Source organism: Bacillus rossius, chromosome 1 (assembly GCF_032445375.1).
Source record: "Bacillus rossius redtenbacheri isolate Brsri chromosome 1, Brsri_v3, whole genome shotgun sequence".
Classification (NCBI taxonomy): domain Eukaryota; kingdom Metazoa; phylum Arthropoda; class Insecta; order Phasmatodea; family Bacillidae; genus Bacillus; species Bacillus rossius.
The window spans coordinates 358,478,156-358,501,988 of NC_086330.1; the positions used below are offsets into that span (position 1 = coordinate 358,478,156).

At 36.1% G+C, this 23,833-nt stretch overlaps 1 protein-coding gene across 1 annotated transcript in view; it reads left to right on the top strand.

The window, feature by feature from the left end:
- LOC134528290 (neuroglobin-like) overlaps nt 1-23,819 on the top strand; it is a 114,215-nt gene extending 90,396 nt beyond the window's left edge. Inside the window, exon 3 of the mRNA XM_063361784.1 lies at nt 19,280-23,819. Coding sequence (XP_063217854.1) covers nt 19,280-19,426 — 147 coding nt within the window. The 3' untranslated portion in view covers nt 19,427-23,819. The remainder of the gene's footprint in view (nt 1-19,279) is intronic.
- The last annotated feature ends 14 nt before the right edge of the window (nt 23,820-23,833 follow it).

Genomic DNA, 23,833 nt, shown 5'->3' on the forward strand with positions numbered 1-23,833 from the left:
CCAAGATTGGCGGTATATTAGTAAAATTCTTTGCCGGAAAAAAAAAATGGTTCCAAAGCCGGGGTTTTAGTATTTGTTTTTTCAAGTCTTTTTCGCTTATATCGGAGCTGTTTCATCATATAGTTAAAATTTTTGGTGTGCAAAGAATGATTCGAAAGTCGAAGTAGCTGCTCCGGCAACGAATTATAGTGGCGGGTGCGGAAACCTACGTGTTATAGGCGTCCGGGAATTGAGTTGATAACACAAGCTCGGCATTATTAAAAGAATTTTACTTTAAATTTCGAGTCCGAGTTTCGTGTTAAAAGTGTCTTTGCAGCATGAGAACACATGAATTTTGCTCGTTACCGAGGTTAGATGTAACATATCTTTTGCTAATACTACTGAAAGACTCGCTCATATAATATATATAATAACTGAATTATTGAACAAGTAGCAGTAAGTATATACCGAAAGTCGTCTGCAGGAAATGTTTTACTTCCGACATTGTGAAGTGCCTGTCGATCAAATGAGTTCTAGGTTAAAATTACTCTTTGGAAAATTTACACCTTACGTCCAGGGCCTGTCGGTCAACTGTCGGTTGCTGGAGTTCAGACTGTTTTCAGCAAGATGAATTTTCAGGATTTCGATCAAATTACTTGTTGGTCAAAAGACTGTTGGTTAAATGACACTTAGGTTAAATGAATTTTTTCGGCAAAACAAATTTAGGTATACTGTCTGTCTGTCAAACATTTTTAGGTCTACTGTTTTAACACTAATTGAAACTGTAACTAATGTCTCGTTCACGTCAAGATCATTCGATTCGAAGAAAGGTTGCGAGAAGAGAATGGGTAGGGAACTGGAAAAAATCGCGGTTTCATTGACCTCTAGGATAGACTCCACGGTACTCTACATGCTCGCGCAAGTATCCCCTGCTCATTGGCTGCTGACTCGAGAGTCGTCTAGGCTGGGGGTTACCTATGATTGGTCACATCTTTGTCCCTGCGTTTCTCGTTGGCCCAGAGTCCTCCAGGTAAACCACGAGCCGAACAGCAGCATCGCAAAGGCATATGCGTTTGAATTCTAGCCTATTGCAAAACGAACAAAACGCGAATTTTTTTTTTCCTGTCTCTAAGAATGAGGCATCGATGGACTGGAGTCGCCCGGGAGAACTACGTTAAAACCAAAAATAACGAACCATAATCCTATTATAAATAAAATTAAAAATAGGGAAGGCGGTGTTGGGACACGGCCGCAGGTTTTTAACGTAAAGTTGATCTTTATTGTAATCGTCGTGTCTTGCAATTCCGGGTGTATGAATTTACGACTGTAATTTTTTTCGCGATATTCTTCGTAATTTCGTCTCACAGTTATTATATCGTAAACTTTTTTTTTTTAAATTTCAAACGTGGTTTAATTAGTTCACTACTTTCAGCACAAAATTAATATAATTTTTTTTTTTCAAAATTATTTAACGCACGAGTCCAATATCTGCTTTCAAGGTAGATGAGTCACCTGGAATCTAACAATCGAAAAACTTGCTTATTACTCGGAGTGACCTGAAAATAAATATATAGAAAACTGTTTATAATGGCGCATGCGTAAACACTTTCCCTACCTATATGTACGCGCAACTCGAATATACTAAGCCTGGTTTATATTTTATAACATTTCAAAATCTACCCTTTAATCATAACACTCCACTTTTCAAACGGCCATCCCGATTTGTAATGCGTATTAAATATTTTTTTTTATTTGGTTATAGAAAATTAATAATATTAAACGTCTAATGTAAAACATTGCCTTTAAATATAAGTTTAAATTTCACTACAAGCGTATCAGTTATATAAAACAATCGAATTCCTTAGTTTTATATTAATATAAATTTAAAAACAAATTGTATTATGTTTTGTAAAAAAAATCTTTTTCGCACTTATGTATCCGTAATTCCAAATCCTTCCTCAAATAAATATTTAATATAAAAATAATATTTTTTACTTCTCTCATTGATGCGCAAATTTCAAAAGACCGTACATACGTATATACCATATCTTTTATAAAACTGTTTTCTTTAGTATATTTCCCGAGAGACCCGTTTTCACAAAACAATTTTTTTTCCTCGCATGTTTGCGAGGTCAAAGCAGATTTTCACGTTGTCGTCCACGTTTAATTTTTTTTGCATTATTCTGCATCTCACGTCTCGGTTTTACAGTACACAAAAAACCTGGACGTACGTACACGCGAACAGTTGCAAAGCTGACAAAGTAGACAAACACAGTGACTCACGCAAAGGTCTGTTTTTCTCTGTTTTAATAGGAGTTTTTCCCTTCCTTTCAGTGCCTTTGTCTGGTGTCCCAGAAAAAAATTACGAATGGGACTGTAAATTTATCTTTTCAAACTGTATCTTTTAACTATTTTCCAATAAAATACATATATTTTTTTTTAACGGGTGTATATAACTCCTTGTTTAGTAATACTTCAAAGGCACACTAAAAAACCTTTTAATTTTATAAATACTATAGTTTATCCTTCACGATAATGTTTTTTTTGTATCAATTTTTTAGGTAAGACAAATAAATATTTGTTGTGTAACTAACGAAAAATTCCTTCCTTCCCGTGTGTTAGATGGCATGACAGTTGGACACCACCGCAATCATAGCGAATAGCGCCTGGTTCGACGGGAGCAGATGTCAGGTCTCGAAACGCCGCAACTGCTGTGTCGCAGAAAGCCTTCCGTGTTCCTCCGAGCTGTCATCGCTGTGTTCGTCCGAGCTGTCATCGCTGTGTTCGTCCGAGCTGTCATCGCTGTGTTCCTCCGAGCTGTCACCGCTGTGTTCCTCCGAGCTGTCATCGCTGTGTTCGTCCGAGCTGTCATTGCTGTGTTCGTCCGAGCTGTCATCGCTGTGTTCGTCCAAGCTGTCATCGCTGTGTTCGTCCGAGCTGTCATCGCTGTGTTCCTCCGAGCTGTCACCGCTGTGTTCCTCCGAGCTGTCATCGCTGTGTTCGTCCGAGCTGTCATTGCTGTGTTCGTCCGAGCTGTCATCGCTGTGTTCGTCCGAGCTGTCATCGCTGTGTTCGTCCGAGCTGTCATCGCTGTGTTCGTCCGAGCTGTCATTGCTGTGTTCGTCCGAGCTGTCATCGCTGTGTTCGTCCGAGCTGTCATCGCTGTGTTCGTCCGAGCTGTCATCGCTGTGTTCGTCCGAGCTGTCATCGCTGTGTTCGTCCGAGCTGTCATCGCTGTGTTCCTCCGAGCTGTCACCGCTGTGTTCCTCCGAGCTGTCATCGCTGTGTTCGTCCGAGCTGTCATCGCTGTGTTCGTCCGAGCTGTCATCGCTGTGTTCGTCCGAGCTGTCATCGCTGTGTTCGTCCGAGCTGTCATCGCTGTGTTCGTCCGAGCTGTCATCGCTGTGTTCGTCCGAGCTGTCATCGCTGTGTTCGTCTGTCCGTCGCTGTATTGTCCAATATTGTTGTTTGTTTGTATTTGCTGTTCTTGTTTCAACTTCCCCTCTTTATCAAGCCCACAGTGCTCGTCTCTGCAGTATTTTTTTCTTCTCACTAAATTCCTTCCACGGTGCTGTCTATGTGTTCAAAATTTGACATTCTCTTATTTTGGCTATTTCTCCCGTGTGTTTATGTATTCATCTCTGTTGTCCATTCTCGAGGTTTTCCTATAACAACTAGCAACAATCAGAAATGGTGTATATTCCTAAAATTAATTTAAATTTATATTTTAATCGCAAGAATCATTCAAAGAACATGTTTAGAAAGTGCACATACAATAAAGAATGGTTGTGAGACTCAAACATCGGTACTTGTCACCCATATAGACTATTTATATAGGGACATCTATCTGTTGAGTTGTTGGTACTATGCAACTCATGAAACTGTTATAAACTATTGTTTGAATTTTTATGTATAAAGATTATTCTGTTCCCGGTACTGAAGTTAGCATGGTGGTATTAGCCCATGGCATGGGTGTCTGTTTTATAGTTGAAGTCACCGTAGATGCGTAAGTGCTAACACTATATGTTTGTTTAGTATCTTTAAATTAACTAGCTATGTAAAATTAAAAAAATGCTTTCATAAAGTGAGTATTAATAACAAAGATTAAAATTTTTTTTTTTATCGGGATGGGGAAAAATAGGAAGGTTTTCTCATCTTGATTTCAAGTATTAACATGACAATGATTTCACACATCCACTCCTTCCATGGATGTAAGTGTAGGGTAGGTGACCCAAATATGAGACCCGGCCTTAATATGAGACCCTTGGTTATCTTAAAAAGTAAGAGCTACTACCTATCAGCCGCTCTTGGAACTACCAGCAGCCTCCATTTCCCGACCACGGATAGAGTGAGACTTTTATCTGACGCGCGCGAGACCCAGAATAACAGTTTATACGATTTTATTCATTTTGAGTTTTCGTGAGTGGCATCTTGCAGCTTTATTATCAACATAGAAGTACGTTTATATTAGTTATCCATTCATACTCTCTTATGAGCAGTGAAGTAAGCTTCCATTTGTATAAATAAGGAACTATGGCAGTTTAAAATTTCAGCCTTTATGATGTGTTTTGTAGCGGTCATTATAAGGTGCCTAATATGAGACCACTTACGTGTCCTAATTTGAGATAGGGTCTCATATTAGGAGTAAGGGTCTCATATTAGGTGATTTAGATTTAAAATGATACTGTCGCTGTAATAACAGTAACTAATAAGTTTAGCCATTTGTAGAGAAGACCAGAGTCAGCCAAGAGAAACTTCGATGCAGACAGATCAGCCATGTTGCAGCAGTGCAGTTAGGCCCTTTATCAGACCTGTGGATATTTAACCACTACCAAATTTTCCTTCAAAAGAAACATCCAGTAGATGTGGCAGTGCTAATGTTATCACATCATCGCCATACAAAACAAGCTTGGATGAAAATGTCGCAAGAAAGAAAAAGGCTGAAGCTCGTAAGAAATTGGTTCTTGGGAAACAGAAAGGAAACTAAGCTAGACCTACACAAACCAGATCTCGCAACACGGACAAATTAAGGATAACTACCAAATCATTCATCGTTGTAGATTCTGAGGACTCCAGTGACGAACATATTTCGCTGCATGACAGTTCAAATGAAAGTGATGGATCTGAAAGTGATGATGATGCAGAGTGTTTGTTATGGGGCTGCCTTTTCTCAGAGGACAAACATGGCGAGAAATGGCGGCAGTGCCTCAAGTGCTATGGGTGGGCTCATGAAGATTGCGGAGCTGATCCATGTTTTGTGTGTCCTATGTGTAACAAACAAAAGTGCAAAAAGTGACTAAATAATATCAAATATGGAATTTGGAACATAATGTAGGGGATGTCTCATATTAGGAACACGTTTTTGTTTTCATAAAATTTCGCATTTTTCTTATTTCTTAGTTTAATTACTTTCTGTTTTAATACAAGTGCTCAATCCTGTTTTTAAGTAAAAGTGCATTACATAATATATCATCTAAGATAAATAAATCTACCAATAGTGGTTTTAATAACAAAATATAAATATTTTTAAAAAGGGGTCTCATATTCGGTACACTTGCCCTACTATTACCCTGTAAACCTACTACATAGGGTAAAGTCGGGTAAGAGTACGCACTTAATCCTTTTGTATATATATATATATATATATATATATATATATATTAAACTACTATAATTTTGCAATATGTGCACATTGTGAACTATTCTCTGCATAATCAAAAACAGTTTAACACTAAGCAGTAATATAATGAAAGTGTCCTAATTTGTATATTTCAATTTAAATAAAACAATGTAAATGCGTACTCTTAGACTCAGGTTCGGGTAAGAGTACGCAAAGCATCGGGAAAGAGTACGCACTAACAGTAGTCACAAACAAACATACTTATTCCTTCACAACTTGTGCAATCTTCATGCCACCACTCCGAGCAAGCGTTACACTGAATCCAGTCTTCAGCAATCCGTTCTTCATACATCTCCTTAAAACCTGGATAATTGATTGAAAGTTGAGAAGAAAGTGATATTTTAGAAGCTAGAATAACTTGATATGAGGGTCTTTTTCTGAAATAGAACTAAAAGACTTTGATAGTCTAGAAAAATCAACTTGTTTCTCCAATCCTTTCTTCCTCTCCATTCTATCTCTTCTCGCCTTTTCTTCATCTGCTGTTTTATTTAACTTTTTAACAAGTGTATTTTTAAAAGGCGAAGCAGGTAAAATTTAAGAATTTTTTGTAGTGGTTTTAGGCAATGGATGAATTTGCGCAACATTAAGTTGTGTTGTAGTCATAGGGGTAGGCCTATTTGTTCCGGGATGGTCAGTTGTTGATTGGGTATTTGATAAGTTTTAAACTGGCATCGTCATGAGAACATCATTATTAACCACCTGCTGGTTAATATGTAAGTTGTGATAGAGCGAAATCTTCTTTGGAAAATACCTCTGGGTTGAATGGATGGATTCCAGTTGAGCAGAAAGCGTTCTCAGCATTCTCAAGTGTAGCTATTGTTGAGTATGCAGCCCTGAATAATCCAGCAACTTGAGTTTGTGTTATACATTTCCCAGGATTGTCTACCATAAACTTGTAAGCTTCTGTACTGTAAGCAGTTTTCAGAGGTCCAAATAAACCTTTGTCGAGTGGTTGCAACATGTGACTCGCATGTGGAGAAAGGGAAAGAAGAGTGATGTGATGATCTCTGCAGAAAAGAATACCTTGAAGTGTGCAATGAGATGGGTGATTATCCAGAATTAACAAAACTGGGTCCTTTTCAGTAGTCTTGGAATGTTGCACAAAAGGTTTTAGCCACTCCATTAAGAGATCACTGTTCATGAAACCAGATTCTGAGACCAACGGCAGAGTCCCTGGCGGTGCATTGTCAAAGAGTTCTGGCTTCATACGTTTTAAATGACTAAAGGTGTAATCATACTTCGTTTCTAAAATTGCAATTGAGTTTTTATTGTTTTTTATATAAATTTAAAAATAGTATTTTATTTCGTTTTAAAGCTATGAAACGCAGGAATTAAACTATTTTTCTTTTCTAGCAATTTATCTCTTGAGCGAGTGTAACACAACCATAACACGTTGTACTCGCATTCAGGAGGACCCGGGTTTAACCTGGTTACCCTCTTTCCTCCAAATTTAAAATAGCCACCCGTAAGAGTTACCTACCTAGAACCTCAATCAAGTAATTTAATACAGTTATAGGCAAAACTCTTATTACGAGAATTAATTTCAAGCTTGGATATATTTTATTGTACCATGATTTAACAATATCATAGGCCTATATATTTAACGATAAAACTGAATAGGCCTACTTACAACTTTGAGCCTTTTCCTCAGTGTACACTCATTTATTAACAAGTGCTATTGCACCCTGCCTATTACTTTCACCATTTTCTAGTCGTCTCTTAGCTTCCTCTAAGTTTTCGTTAATGAAAACCAGCTTCCGGTCTGTTTTTCTTTTGTATTTACTCATACGTAACCGTATCTTCCAGATCCCCAAAGTAAAAACCACATTGTTTAGTGTACCACTGAAATAAATAATCACTGACAATATGGAGATAAGAGTACGCACAATGTGCGGGTAAGAGTACGCGCGTACTCTTAGCCTCACCTGCTGTGCGTACACTTAGCCTCATTTTCCTTAGTTGAAGTATCCGCTGGTAGTTAGCATCACATGCCTGAAATTTGGCTCGCGCCTAGTGTATAATAATTCACACATTTCAAGCTTTCATTTCATATATAATACAATTACATTCTTAATCGCTAGCTTATGCTGATGCTTAGCGTGTAGTGTCAGAAAATTATAATATTTATGAAAGAAACACAGTTTTGCCTGCCACGGTGAAGAGAATACACGAATATCTCGTTTACAAGCTTGAATATGATAGACAACTGATACACAATATGGTTCTTGCTGCCTCTTCACGATCACTGTTGCCAACTACTGAAAAATGACACTTCGTACTCTTAGCCGATGCGTACTCTTACCCGGCTTTACCCTAATGTTACGATTTACCGCGGGTTCGTAAAGGATAGCCCAATTTAATATATTATTACACTACACAGTTTTATTGATGGCCACTACTTATGTCACTTACAAGTAATCTTCTAAAATGGCAAATAATCAATTGCACTTAAAAATAATGTTGCTTCCCCAGTCACTCGTTTCTCACAATCCACACACCTCGCTGGGCCGCACCTCTGGCGCAACTCTCGCCGCAGCACCCCTCGTGGATCTCCGCCGCGGGACTCCGTCGCAGCAAACCGCCGCCGACGCACTTGCCTTCGCCGAGGATCCGCTCGACGCCTCGCTCGGAACTTCGCTTGGAACTCCGCCGCGCCCGCGACACTATCGCCCGGAACTGAACTCTCTGCCCTGGAACCTTCGTCCAGGGACTTCGCCACTCTGCCGCACCCGCGGCACTATCGCCCCGGAAACCACCGCCGGAGAACTCCCGACTGAATTCTCTCTGAACTCCACTCTGACGCCTGTTTCCTCGTTTTATATATCACAGACGCCATTTCTTGAACTCACGAGCGCGGCCGGGGCCAGTCGCGTCATTCCGCGCCGACCCGACGGCAGAAATCTCTCGAAACACGTGTCGGTGGCTCGCGTAACTCCGCAGCTGTCAGGTGTCATTTACGTGTCAAAGGCAGGGCGCCCCGCGGGGTGTGGTGGGAAGGAGGGGGTAATGCGACAATCCTTGTCATCTTCCAGGCGTGCGCGGCGCATATCATGTTGCGGCAGCCGCCAGCCAGCTCTGCACCTGCACGTGTCGCGGGCTTGCTCACTTTCGTAACAATAACTTATCTACTGTCGTTTATCTGCTAATTTTTTATGTGTAACATCTTAGTTCTCGGTATACGTCAATTATTAGGAGTAATTGCGTGAATGGAGCGGAAGTCGCTTGGAACGGAAATGTGTAACAAACACGGTGCTGCCATCTGTGGCGGATGGCACGAACCGAAGTTCACAAAGCCAAAGAAAAACTTTATGGTGTTAACTGTTTAGTGAATTTTAACAAGATGGGTAGCATAGTAATAAAATTTTCTTGGCAAAATCAGGTCCAAAGCAAGGGTTAAATATATTTTTTCAGATCTTTTACGATTTTGTCGGAGCTGTTACATTGTATAGTTTAATATTTCGGACAGGAAATTGAATTATCTGTAGTCGACGTAGCTGCTACGGCAGTGAATTCTAGCGGTGTGTGCGGAAATGTAGATAAAAACACGATTTGAATATATTGATCATGCCCGTAATTATTTTAAAGAATTACGAGTTAAATTTAGTATCAGAGTTTAGTATTATAGGTGTATTTGCAACATGATAACACGCGAATGTGACCGTTACCGAGGTGAGATGTTAACTCTGCTCTGCTCTGGCGAGCACTCGGTGTGGTAAACGTGGGAAGGTTTCCCGTGATCAGGCTTGGTTTTCTCAGTGTGTTACCATTTCTGGCTCCATTTCACCCCAACAAAAAATAATTTCCGTCGATTCTTTTGTATCTACTGGTCAACCCCTCGCTGTCTGTGATGATCCACTCATGTCACCAATGCGACAAGCCCTGATTCATTATTTTATTAATTTGTTTCGTCCAATCAGCTGGCCCTGCCTCGGGCAGGGGGTGCGACTCGCCAATATTCAAATTTACTGCTGCACTGTTACTTTTTTTGTAATTGGAACAGAAACATCGATGTAAAAATCACAGATATTTTTTGTAAATTTGTATATTTACAAGAAAGCGACTTTATCACTACAAAAAAAAATAGTGTTCGCAGTAATACTGGGTTTGGATTCTTACCCATGGCATATATATGCTTTGTGTTGTCCCTGTACCTCCAATAGTTAATATCATCTGTAAACCGTTCCCTGAATAAATTAACTAATTAACGGCGCATATTACTAAGAATAATAAAAAAAATTATATTCAATTATCTTTACCAAGGTTTTAAAAAATATATGTTTGAAGAAATATCAGTTAGAATATAATATTATGCGCCAATTTTTGTAAGAAATACTCCGTATTATTTCCTAAAGCTTATTTCATAAATGCAAAAATAACCATAGCTAAAGTATATGCACAAAGTAGTACTGTAGTATTAAAAACTATTTCTTGGCAAATGGTTTCCAAAGTAATCTCTTGTAAAAGTACTGAAACTTTTTTTTTCATGTGTAGTGTTCTAATTTCGTTATTCTTCTAATATTTCGTGTTTTTTCACATGATTCATTGCATAAACATATTTAATTTTCGAATACTTTTTTTTTCTAAAAAAACTAATTTATGTTTTAAGGTAAATTTTTTATATCTGTTCTAACATGTACAATTCAATTTAATTCAATTTTTTTTCAATTCAGTTTTTATTGGCAGACTTTTTTCACTTTACAGATCTTGTTATTGCAACGTGGCATTCCAGCACTCAGTGCTCTTTTACCTAATTTAGTTTATATATACAAATTTCTGATATGGCTATAGTAAAACAATTGTTAAATTAGAGGAAATTTAAAAAACCTTCAGCAATGTTTTTTGGAGCCCCTTTTGGCTCAATTTTTTTTTGTTTTGAGTCTATATCTAGAAAATATTTACACTATATATTATACACACATTCATAGTAACTAATTTTCTTTCACTGTACATAAACATGGCACTAAAATTTAACTATTTACATATATGGCACTGTCGGAAAGCATGGAATCGTGTTGTACACAGTCCTGGATTGATCGCTCGTATGTAGATTTGTCCTAAAAATATTTATTTTTAGTATACCTATAATTCATTAAATCAATGAAAATTAGCAATTATTAAATTGCGTGTAAACTAAAGCTCTGCACACTTTGTGTCTGCCCAGAGGGAGAGAAGGCCATTAATACGATATGCAAACGGCGTAAAATAAAGCCTTGAAATACATTACTTATGCCTTGTCGAGCCAAAATTTACGATAGATATTTAAGGGAGAGGGATATGAATGCAGAGACTTTATATTGGTTTCAAACGTTTTCTTGCAAAAACAATTTTTTTTATCGTTTAATATTAAAAATTTATGTTCGTGAAAGTGTATATCACACGCCAAGAGATTCACAAAATCCAAAATGTAGTTTATACTAAAAGTATTATTATAGTTGAAGTTATCACCGAAAATTGTGTATTATATTCTAACCGCTGATGACTTCATAGGGTAAGGGTAAACTCTTAGCTAGTCACTTTTAACTTACTGCGTTCCATTAAATTATAACCTATGATTTAAAGAAGCCAAAATACGAAAAAAGAAAAAAATATAGGATAATGTCGTGAACTAAAAACTGTGCAGACCAAGATGTCTTATGTTTACCATCCCTTCTATTAAGCTAAGAATGAAAACTAAACAGAAAATTTCTAAATTCAAGATGGCCGTGTCACGGGTGGCCACATCTGCATCATTTCTTTGACCGGGTGACTTTATTTTATTTTATTTTATTATTTTAACTGATGGTCTGCGCTCTGTTGGTTGGATGCCCCAAAACATTGGCTGATGTTTAGCTTTTTCACTGTGGAAACAGTTTTAAATGACTGCATTTTGTGGAAGCGAGTGGGGGTTTAACGACAAGGATTATAATTCATACTCACCAACCATGATCAGACTATTCAAGCATCGTTTCCCGCAGTGTTTTGGGCGTGACAATTCGTTGATGAGGAGGTAAAATTGTGACTTAAACTACGTCACAGCACGCCGTATCATGACAATTCCCGACTTATTGTGCGAGTAAATAAATAAATAAATAAATAAATAAATAAATAAACGAATAAACGTGAGAGAGTCTTTCAGTACTTGCCAGAGACGTGCAGCATCTCACCTCGGTAACGAACAGATTCATGTGTTCCCATGTCGCAAATACACTTGCAATACGAAACTCGGGCACGAATTTTAACGTAGAGTTCTTTAAAATAACGTTGAGCTTGATAAACTACATTTCTTGACGCGGATCAGACGTAGTTTCCGCACCCGCCACCAAATTTCGCTGCCGGAGCAGCCACGTCAACAATCGAATCATTCGATTTGCAGACCGAAAGTTTAAACTATATATATATATATATATAATGAAATGTATCCGATAAAAGCTGAAAAAACTTAAAAAAAAAATACTAAACCCCTGCTTTGGACCTGATTTTCGACAAGGAATGTCATTAAAAATACAGCTCACCTTATTAAAATTCATTTAAACAGATAATACTACCATAAATTTTCCGTTTGTCTGTGCGGACTTTGGTTCCAGTCGTCCGTCACAGATGGCAGCATCGTGGTTACACGTTTCCGTTCCACGCGACTTCCGTGGCATTCACGAATTGCTTCTACCAAAAATGCTGCTGCATACCGAGAGCTAAGATGTTAAACGAAGAAAGAAAAAAAATCTGACGAACGAAATGATGGTACGCGTACGATAATAATGGCACGTCCCCACCGAAGTTACCACATCCGGCCGCCAGGGGCGCCACCTCGCGACTGCTGTCGATCGATGCTCGCCTCTCCTCTTAATGAGAGCCAACCCGCCATACTCGCGGCTCCGGCGGCTGATTTATTTATTTAAAAAAAACACAGCCCCTGCCTCCATTCTCTCTCTCTCTCTCTCTCTCTCTCTCTCTCTCTCTCTCTCTCTCTTTCGGCGCCCCGGTGCGTGTCATTAACGCGCCAGCCCTCGTTGTTTTCCCCGTCTTTGAGCGCCGACGGGAGCGTAAAGCCCGCCTCCGGACAAACAGTTCGACAATCCAGATTTTCACGAGTACCGCGCGTAAACAACGAAATTTGACGTGATTCAATCTCGACCAGCGAACAATCGCACGTTGCGACAGGCGTTTACAACGAGCGCGGATGGTGTTAAGTACTCAATGCATTTCGCTGTAGGTCTGACTATTGCTTATTACCTACTAGGGATAAGATTTTTACGGTTTTATTTTTTATGAACTCTTTTTAATCATAAAGCTCTAGCATTATTTTCAATAAATACGACACTTACTTGTCCAATGATGCAATTATACAAAACAGTGTCATTCTGACTGATACATGATGCACTTTTACAATATAATAATTATTAATAGGCTTGTAAAAATACTGGGAACAATAAAAATAATTAAGCTTGTAAATGTACGTTTAAAAAATGTATCACTGTCTTTATGTAAACGTTTGCAATATAAAAAACACAAATTATTTTCAATATATTTAGTACATACACTTTGGTACTAGCTCCATGCTAAATAATTTACAATAATTTTATTTAATATATATCAATTTTGCATTTTTGTAATCTGAATTTAGTTTTTATTAAATGTGCTAATTAATTTCATTATTTTTGCTGCATTTCAGTACTTTATGGTGTATTAACTTACATTTCGCTGTTGTATGGTGTACCTACATATATGTTTTTCAGTGTTATTTTAGTTTTATCGCAATTCACCATATAACATTGTCCCTAGTTATTAATAAAATCGTGTTGCGTTTTCGGCCAGTCAGAAGCTCTGAAACTTCGTATTATGTTGTCATTTGAGAACTGTATTTAATAAATAATAAAATACGAATGTTGACTAAACATGATTTTTTTTCTCACTATGGAGTAACGCTTTGTTTTCAAAACAATTTTCCGAGGGGGGGGGGGGGATATATTTATGAATTTAATCTCGAAAATCTTGCTCTATTATGGATTTTATTCCGAGGAATGTGGTGAAACATAGGCCTATTGTAGCCAGGCCGCTGGCTTATCACTATAACCATCCACGCGTATAGATGTTTGTGTGGATTGCGGCCCAGCCTTCTCTCCATCTGGTACACTCTGGTTCACTTTCCAGTCCACAATCGACGCATTTGACGTTCACTCATTATTTCGGAAGAAGTATAAAAACTTAATACTGGACGTGGTACGTTCCGACATAAAAAAAAATGAAATATATACATTAAAAATGTTTTATTTCATAAATTAAATAAATTTTAAAATATGGTAGTGGCAAAGTTGAAAGTTAAAAAAAATATATAATTTATTACTGACAACAGATGAAATACGTATCTTTTTGAAACCTACGAACTTAGACAGCTTTCAAAACCAATATGGCGACCAAGAAGTGGGCGAGAGCACACAGCGAGTGAACATCATCAATCACTCTCACTTTCGCCTTCTCTCTCTCGAGTTCGGACGGCTCACTCTCCGAGGCCGAGAAAGGGCGAGATATCGTTCCTTCGACTAGCTGTTCGGTCACAGCCCAACTCTGGATGGAGAGGGGGGAGGGTAAAAAAATATTTAAAAAAATTGGTTATCTGTAAAGTCGGTTTACGGATGATAGTTTAACGTGACGTCATAACAAAACATTGATGAAATGATTGCATACTTTTATGAATGAAATTGAATCATTTTTATTTTAATAATAAAAGAATAAATACTTGAAATTATACTAGTAATCAGATATTTAAAATGCAAGAATAATTAACCTTTATTGCCAAAATTGTTGTTGTAATAAGCAATGGAAACCACATTAACTTTTCACTTCACTTTATAAACAGTCAACGAAACAGTTCACGTGTAGATGACTTGTAATTAATTTTAAATCTGGCGTTTAGCTATAAGGTTTAAATATAATTATGAACAAGTATTCATATAAATAAACTGTATTCAAATATCTAACATAACCTATTATTACTGCACTCGCTATTAGACGTTGTCACGTCAATAAATAAATAAAATTTCAACACGTGTATTACAGTAAAATGTGAGCATGTATTTCAGTACTCGCCTGTAATGTCTAACATATAGCCTCGGCAACGAGCACATTCATGTGTTATGGTGCAAATTCACTTATAATACCAAACTAGGTCACACAATTGAACGTAGAATTCTTTAAAATCATGCTGAGCGTGATAAATATATACATACGGAAAGGATGTTTTCAATTAAATTTCTGGACGTGAATCATAGGTACGTAGTTTCCACACCTGCCGCTAGAATCTGTTGCCGGAGCAGCTACGTCGACTACCGAATCAATCGTTCTGCACAGCCAAATTTTAAACTATATAATGAAACGTCTCCGATAAAAGTGAAAAAAAGGCTTGGAAAAAAAATACATAACCCGTGCTTTGTATCTGATTTTGGACAAGGAACATTATTAAAATACTGCCAATTTAGTTAAAATTTGCTAAACAGTTAATACTATAAGTCTCCCTATGGGTTTATGAACTACACCGTGGGTAGCTGCACCGTCTGTTACACATTTCCGTTCCTTTACTTAAGTCGCATTCACGAAATTACTCCAACAAAATGCCGTATACCGAGAGCTAAGATGTTACAAATCAAAAACTTACATTAATCTTGAATTTAACACACTGACATGTGTGCCTGCAGAAATAGCCGTAGGTGGCGCGAATTACCACAGAGTACGAATTGCATGTGTTGTAACAGATCACATTGCATCTCCCAAAAAATAACATACTGCTTTTACTGATATTTTGCAAACCTTTTGCAGCTATCACCGTTGCCGACGAGATGTTGAACACGATTGAAATGGTTTCAAATAAAAGAAAACGTCAGCAGTAGTTTGCTCAAGTTGATTGTTTAAACCACCTTTGATGATGACTGGCACAATGCACGACGAAACGTTAGCAAACCACCAATTAATAACATTTGGCCTGAACCCAAGAAGACAAGTAGATGACCGGCAATCGTGTGATGGTGTTACCTACGATGACCTTCGGTATTCGGCTCGCAGTACTTCGATGATAAAGGTGCAATAAAGAATTTTATTGTTCATCTGCTCCAACAATCAACGTGAAAGCTTTGATGGCCACGTGCCTTTTTTCCCGGGAGCGCATTTCCAAACCCTAGATTGATTCGCCGACCGGCCCTTGAAGTGGGCTGGGATTGGCCGAAGCTCGGGTGACTCTTGGAGCGGACGGGGTCGTGCCCTGGCGAAGTTTTATGGCGTTAACGGTTGTTTCGGATGAGGAAGGCTAAGAAAGACGCCATAAAATACGTGACAGAGGAGAACAAAGTCAGAGTCTACTTGAAAAAAAACAATTAATGAATACAAGTTAACATACAAAAGATGGCATGTGAAGTGTGCTACTACGATTCTGAAATTAACTTAAAAAAGATTATTTCAGAAAGCTGCAGCGGTGAAATTAAATTATTAACAATTACATGAATCATGTAGGTTTGAGTGCTATTTTCAGGACTGGGGTAACTAACTAATGTGACGGAGAGAGAGTAAGAAATTCAATTATTATATGAAGAGATTCTCAGACGCAATTAAAATGATTGCATATTTTAGAATTTTAAAACTATAAAAATACGTTCATGTATTTAATATTTGTCTTGATTATAGGATACTTTTTATTTTCAGAATTTGTGTGTTATTTGGATATATTATTGAATATAACTAAGAATTTATATTTTTATTTGTCTTTCGACGTGTAAATTATTGGAATACCAATTTTACATAAACTTGCATGAAAAATGAAATATTGACAACTATATTTCTTCTTTAAATAGTATTTAAATAAAAGTAGTAATCTGCGGTTTTTTTACTACAGAATGGATTTTGATGCGATTTTCATTAATTAAAGAATTTCTTTCTGAATGTTTTTTTTTCTTTCTGAATTTAAATAAATTTTGATGCTTTGTAATCACGTTGTAAATAGACGCTTTAAGGGCGCTTACATGGCTTACGCTGACTTATAATGACTGTTACATTTTTAAAAGGCATACAGAAAAGTCCACGAATAGGTTTAGAATATGATTACATTTGAGAGTTGAGTGTGACTTCTAAACAAAATATGTTTCGTGTTGTCTCGTGAGAAAAAGCTGTTATAATTGTATGAAATATTAATGTGCATATATATACACACACAAAACCTCATCTATGTCATTACTATGGACCGATTCATCAATCACATAATAAAATAAATAAATTTTAGATAATGCATTCGTTTAAAGAGAATTCAGCGTTAACACATAATATGTCAAATCAATTAAATGCATTTTAACAATGTCATTTACATTGACAGTAATCAAACCAATCTCGTATCGTAAAATAATAAAAATTATTTAAAAATATTTTTTATGAACTTTGAAAAACTTATTGCAGTACAAGATAAATAATTTTTAAAGGAAAAATTAGGCAAATTGTTAACTTTCGTTCTAAATATGATATAAACTCTATAAATAGACAACTAACACCATGATAATCTAGCTGACGCCCTTTTAGTTAAAACGGTGGCATTTTTGTTTACAAGCATAAACTTGCAGCAACCATTCTATTGGTACTGTATGTATATTTTATACAGGTTTATTTTGTGTGTAAGCATTATTTTAATGGGTTAAAATAATGTTGAAAAATGTTTATTGATTCACTAACTCAAAGAACCAATTGTCTACTTGTAAGCTCTAAAAAATAATTACGACAATTGTTTCTCAAATTTTATTGTTGCATTATTTTATGTTTAAGAGAGTAGGCATAAAAAGTTTCACGTATCACTCTTATGCACCGAGTCTTAAAGTAGCATGAACTTTATAGTTAGGTATAGTGGTCTTCCCTGAAGCACTGAGTCCCTCATATGTTCATGAATGGAATCATCAGATGGGCTGGGCTTGCACTGAGGAAACTCATCACGAACGAAACACCGCAGAAGTTACGGCCGTCTAGGGGGTCTTCATTAATTAAATGATTTGAAATTTGGAATAATTAATAATTAAAATACTCAATAAGGCTTAATGCTAAATTATAAATGTTTTGGATGATATTATATAAATTGTTTTAAAGTTGATTGTAATAATGGTCAATGTTTGAAAACCGCACATAACGAGACAATCTTTCCTGTTACCGTAACGTTGCATAGATGACTTAACATGTCCCGTAAATAACTACAGGCGTTAAAAATAATTGGAGATATATAGGAATGTTCTCGCCGGCATGTCGGAATGTTTCTACTTAACTCATTTCCCTGTGACCTTCAACCCGACCCCTTCCCTTCCTCCGCGAGGTTCGTACCAATGAGAGCACAGTTCAAGCATGCGTCGGCGAGTCAGTCTAGGGTTTGGAAATATGCTTCCTAGGAAGTCTATAGTTCACAGGGATGAGAGTCACGCCTGAACAGTTACGAAGTTCTCCGAAGTTTGCCGATGTCCCGGGAGAAAAAACATATTGCAAGGATTTATATATTTTATTTATATACTTTTTATCCAACCTTTCATTTTAGTAACGATAACCTGGCATCACCTAACCTACCCTCCAGAAAAAAGAATAATTATTATTATTTGTTACACTGAACGAAACTAACCTAACATTTTACTTCGGCAAACCTCGGAACTGTTCGGGTGATTGTGGTTTTTATCCCTGTGAACTGTATGCTATCGCCTTTTCCCTGGTAAAAACAATATATGTTAACCACATAGGCATCGTTTTCAAGGCTAGGAGTACTGGCACCATCGTTTGCATTCGTTTCATTTTTAAAATTTTTTTTAAGTTTTACGCGAAGTAAGTATTGTATTTCGCATCTAATGATAGCGATGATAATAGGTTGATTCACCCTTCTCGTATTTTTTTTTTTAATTCATGGCTGCTATACAACATAAACCTTACACTTTACTTTAAGTGCAAATTGAAATACATTTTTTTTAAAAGGTCTTCTATGTAAACTGAACTACTTGTCCCAAGAAATAATGTTTTAGCTTTCTTAACACAAGTTTTGAATTAATATTTATGTACTTACTGTAACCTAATTGTATTATATATTTTAGTGTTTTAGATTGTGCTGATGAAAGTATCTTTCACTTAAATTCACGACATAAATCATCGTGCTAAACGATATAGAAATCCATTCGAAAGATTTTTGAGTGATGGTTAGAGACCCGGAAAATTCGCGGGTTCATTTCGTATTATGCTAAAATTCAAATAATTATACCTTAGTGCTGCTTCTGTCATTGGTTCACTGTTAGTCTGGAGGACTGAGGGCCAATTAGAGACCCTCACTCATAGAAGTGTCGAATCACAGGCCACCCAGTCGAGACGACCCACAAGTCAGCAGCCAATGAACAGTTGGCATTTGCCCGAGTGTGTAGAGGATATTGGATTCTATCCTGGAGGTCATTGAACTTGCGAATTATCCGGGTCTCTAGTGATGGTGTAGCAAAATGGACAGGCAACGATGTGTTGCACAAATTTGCAAATATCTTTGCTGTAGTGTGGCAGCTGGTTTCCAAATGAATCTTTCGTTAACCTGTGTGCGCATAGATGAATATTTTTGTCGTTATTTTAACGTAGAACGTGATTGTACTTTTTTTTTCCTTCACTCCGCAGAAGATCGAGAAGCCGTTCCTGGACGCCGTGCAGCGGACGCTGGGCGACCGGTACACCGACAACATCGACAACATATACCGGGTGACCATCAAGTTCATCATCGAGACCCTGGTGCAAGGGTACGAGGAGAAAGCTGGATCCTCGTGAGGAGAGACAATCGCAGCCGCCTTTTATTTTTTAATTTTTGTGTTGTTGGCAACCGCGGAGGTTCGTGCCCGGTTCTTCACCGCGCGCGCGAGAAGACGCGAAGAAGATCTTCGAAGGTACGCCCAGCCCCCCTCGTCAGTTCGAGACACCTGCTTCTCTGCGGGAAACGTTTCAAGTTTCACGTGATTAAAAAAAATAATAAACAACGCTGTAACATTTTTTTTCCTTCTTACCATCGCGAAGTTTTAGCTCGATTAACCGCATTATCATCGACCCAAAAAAAAAAAGATTGTGCACTGCGTCGAGGCCTGTTCCAATATTCGATATTTAAAAAAAATTATATTATTAATTGTTCTATTCGTTTACAAAAACTTGCACTTCCAAATAACAAATATTATCTTCGGCCCATTCGAACATCCTATCCACACGAAGGTTAAGAGTCAGTTTCTGTACAGTATCCAGTGTAAAAGTATCAATGGGCCCAAAAAATTAAAGCATAATTTTATGTAAATTTGTGCACAGTAAACAAAAGAATAACTAAAAGTCAGACAGCGGGACCAATCTGCAATCTGAATAATCAACTTGAAAACACTAGAAAAATAAAATCAAACCCTTTGCGTTTGTGTTTTACTATGTATAACCAATAACATGAAATATATATATATATATATATATATATATATATATATATATATATATATATTTCAACTGCACGAAAGAATTTACACAAGTATTTGTTAATTTTTTTTAAAACCAAATTCTCCACTCTTGCTATTAGGATTCGGTACTGGCAACAGAAAATATTTAGAACATTTATATTTAAATTTATTATACCACTATATCAGACAAAAAAAATGATTTTCACAGAGGCCTAAAATTTTCCCGAAAATACATTCATCTCTACCCATCAGGGGATGAACGACATATGCACAAATTACCTGGTCTACTAATGATAAGGGTTTTGATAAAGAGGGGGGGGGGGGAGGGGGCTGATTTTGATTCGATCGGACTAACTGAACTCAGCATTGACGAGCGAAAAAATTTAACCACGAAAGTCACTGGGAAGTTCTGCGGTACTCGTGAATGTCTTTCGTTTTTCGTAAGCTCAATGTAATTGTGCATGTCTGTCAGGAGTTATGTGTGTGTATAGCCCTGGTACTTTGTCTGACATCTTCCAGTAACTGTCTTGTCAATTTTTCCCCCTCCTTTTCCTCAGGAGCACTGATGTCATAACTGCACACGCCTTCTTGATTTCAATCAAATTAGTATTCCATTGAGCAGCAACATTTTGTAGGTTAGCTGAACAAGCGTGAAAAAATAAAACAGAGCATTCGAAAGATCAATACAAAACAAGTAAGTTACAGCTTGATTAACGTTCCTCTGGTGAACAGTTTTGTCAAAAAAACGTTTAAATGGTATATTTCCCAACTGACAATTCCAAGTAACTGCAGTTTCAACACATACGCTAAGTGTATACTGATATTGTAACTTCACTAACCAAACTTTTCTTCTTAGAGCAATTTAAGTTTACAATTGAATAAATTGTGCGCGGACTATGAGAAATAGAACGAGAATTTTCTGTGACGAAACCATTGAATAGGTAAGTAGAATAGCCCTATTCTACTCTGTCATGAGTTGTATGTAATATCTGGTGCACATCAGAACTATAACAGTTTACCGGAGGATCATAATAGTTTAGTAAATCTTTATTTAATTTTTTTTCTTTGTTTTTATTTCTTCATAAGATTTATTTAGCATAGACTAATTATTATGAATTCAAATTCAGGTGTAAAATGACTTTATTATTAGGGAGACATCAATGCAAGGCAGCAAAATAAAAAAATCACCCCACATCCATTATTTCAAATGTATTTACTCAGGATCAGTTATGTTTTAAGTGGAGTAATAGTGAGAATGTAAGATATTTCCACATGTTCGTAAGGACAATCATATTTATTTAAACACTGCTAATAGTGGAAACCAGGTATGTGTTTACAAATACAATTAGTCATTTTTACTTTACATTTTTGTGACATAGTAAAAAAAATCTTCAACTGCTTGTTAACACGAGCTTTATGAAAGCAATATTTGTACATAAGAATTTAAAAAAGCAACAATCTGACGTACGTACTAAAATTTAACAGGATAGCCAAAAATATTACTAGTGAATAAAATTAAGTTTATTTTTGAATAAAAGGGTGATAAAATATATTTTAATTAAACTATTTCAAACCAGATTGAATAATATTTTCATAAACATAAATATGATATATTAAATCAAATGAAACGTGCCTGCTTGGATTTTCATCTCAAAAAGGAGCACTTTCTTTAATATGTATGATGCCTACTTTCAGATGAAGATTTATTCATGTGTGTCCGTCAGAGAATTATTTAATAATGAGGCAAGTTAAATTTTATTGCATTAGTATTGTAATGAATTAAAAAATAATTTATGAAGTTTTCGAGTAATGTTGTGGATTGATCCAAGCAAGCATTAATCGTGTGTTTTGTTTACATGAATAGTTGATATTTACTCACAATTTTACCCAAAAAAGAAGATATATGTTTAATATAGGACACAAAAATTAATGAAAATTAAATTAAATAATGTGGTCTGTACTTCATTTACAAAATTATCATCAGTTTAAATGTAATTGTTGATGTAGATATTTTAAAAATAAAATTATTTCACGAATTAAGACTGCATTCAAATAACTATTTGTACTTTAAAAACTTTGACATTTGTAAATTTATTTTGTTTCGTTTTTTTCTAAATATGTTCATTTTTACGCCACAACCATAAAAGGCTTTCTTATAAAACTTATTTTGAAGAAAGAAAACGTTGCTTTTTTCATATATTCATGAAAATAAAAGTATTTTGTATAAATATAAAAAAATTAAAATGTGAATTACAAATTAGACTTAGTAGAGTTACAACAAGGTAGACTTTTCGAAGAAAGTACATTAAATCTGAAGCACAAAAACTATTGTCTTTTTATAAATTAAACTGCCAAGTAATTGTTATTAATAGTCTGTAAATATTAGTTTTTTTTTGCGACGAGAAACCTCTGTATTCAGGTTTTTAGTTCATTTTTTAGCATTTTAAGTCATTTTTGTTGTATTCACAAAACAATTTAACAAGGATAAGTGAAAACATGACTGCAATTTTGGCATTATTAATTTTCTGTGTAAATCAGTTAATTTGGTAATTTTATATTATTGTAAGTAAGCCGGCTTTACTGTAGTAAAAAACTACTTTGAAAAAACTCAGAACATGTTAATTATATCAAAAGTTTGTTGTAGTGTGCCTTAAGAGGCCTTTAATATCAAAGGTGTTATTTTTTTCGTGTATATGGTTGAAAGTTGCAATTAACTGTGCCTGTATAGTAGCTATGCATCGGATTATTAAGTTTCTCATGTGTGTTAAACATACTTTATATGTGTAGTAATAAAGTAAAGGTTTCGGAGTAAATGTTGTCTGTGCGATTGGGGGTGACTTGAAACACCAAAAAATTGAGGAAGACTTAGCAATGAGGTGAGACAACTTCAATTGCATTTACTTTTTGATTTAACAGTTGCTACTGAAACTCGTTCTGAAAAAAAATTCACCATGAATTAAAGTTTAGTTCGCTTTTCACTCATGTGATCAGTTATGTTATTTGGAAACCAGTGAGCACTCGATACAAAAAAATAATATTAATTTAGGGAAATAACCTCTTGTAAATAGAAATTTTGCTTCCAAATAAACATTTTGTTGAAAAAATTAATTCATTACATTGGCTATGAATGACAAACGTCATTCAAAACAAAAATTTCGAGATCATGATATGCGTTTGTAAGAAATTATTCATTAATTTCGTATGGTAAGCTTACAGAATTCAAGAACATTATTTATTATTGATTTATTTCGCTCACTATGTCAGAGAAAACTCAACAAAGTTGGCATGATAAAACTCTCTTACACTAGCTAAGCAAATAAATGGCAGTTCATAGATCTCAGTGATAATCAGCGTTTTTCAGGGCCATCTTTAGAATAAATTAGAATCGAATTTTGAAGCTCATGCTAAACAATCAGATTGTCTGTGGTCATAGTTCTGAATATGTACTTAACTAAGATATTTTTATAACAGCTGAAGGTTTTTTGTTAAACAAAGGAATTATTAATAATTTAACGAATTCTGAATAAAATTAACACGTGTTGTTTCCACTCACCCCTAAAGACGGACCGGTGTTAATTCGCAATTCATGTCGATGTATGTCAAAAGGAGATGTCAAGTCTAACTGAATGCGGAATTAGTGAATTAAAACTGTGTAAATATGTTCACTGTAAGAGCTTATCGTGAAAAATATGAAAGTGTATTACAGAACTTAAAAATAAACCAATAACAGTGGTTGTAGTCTCTGTGT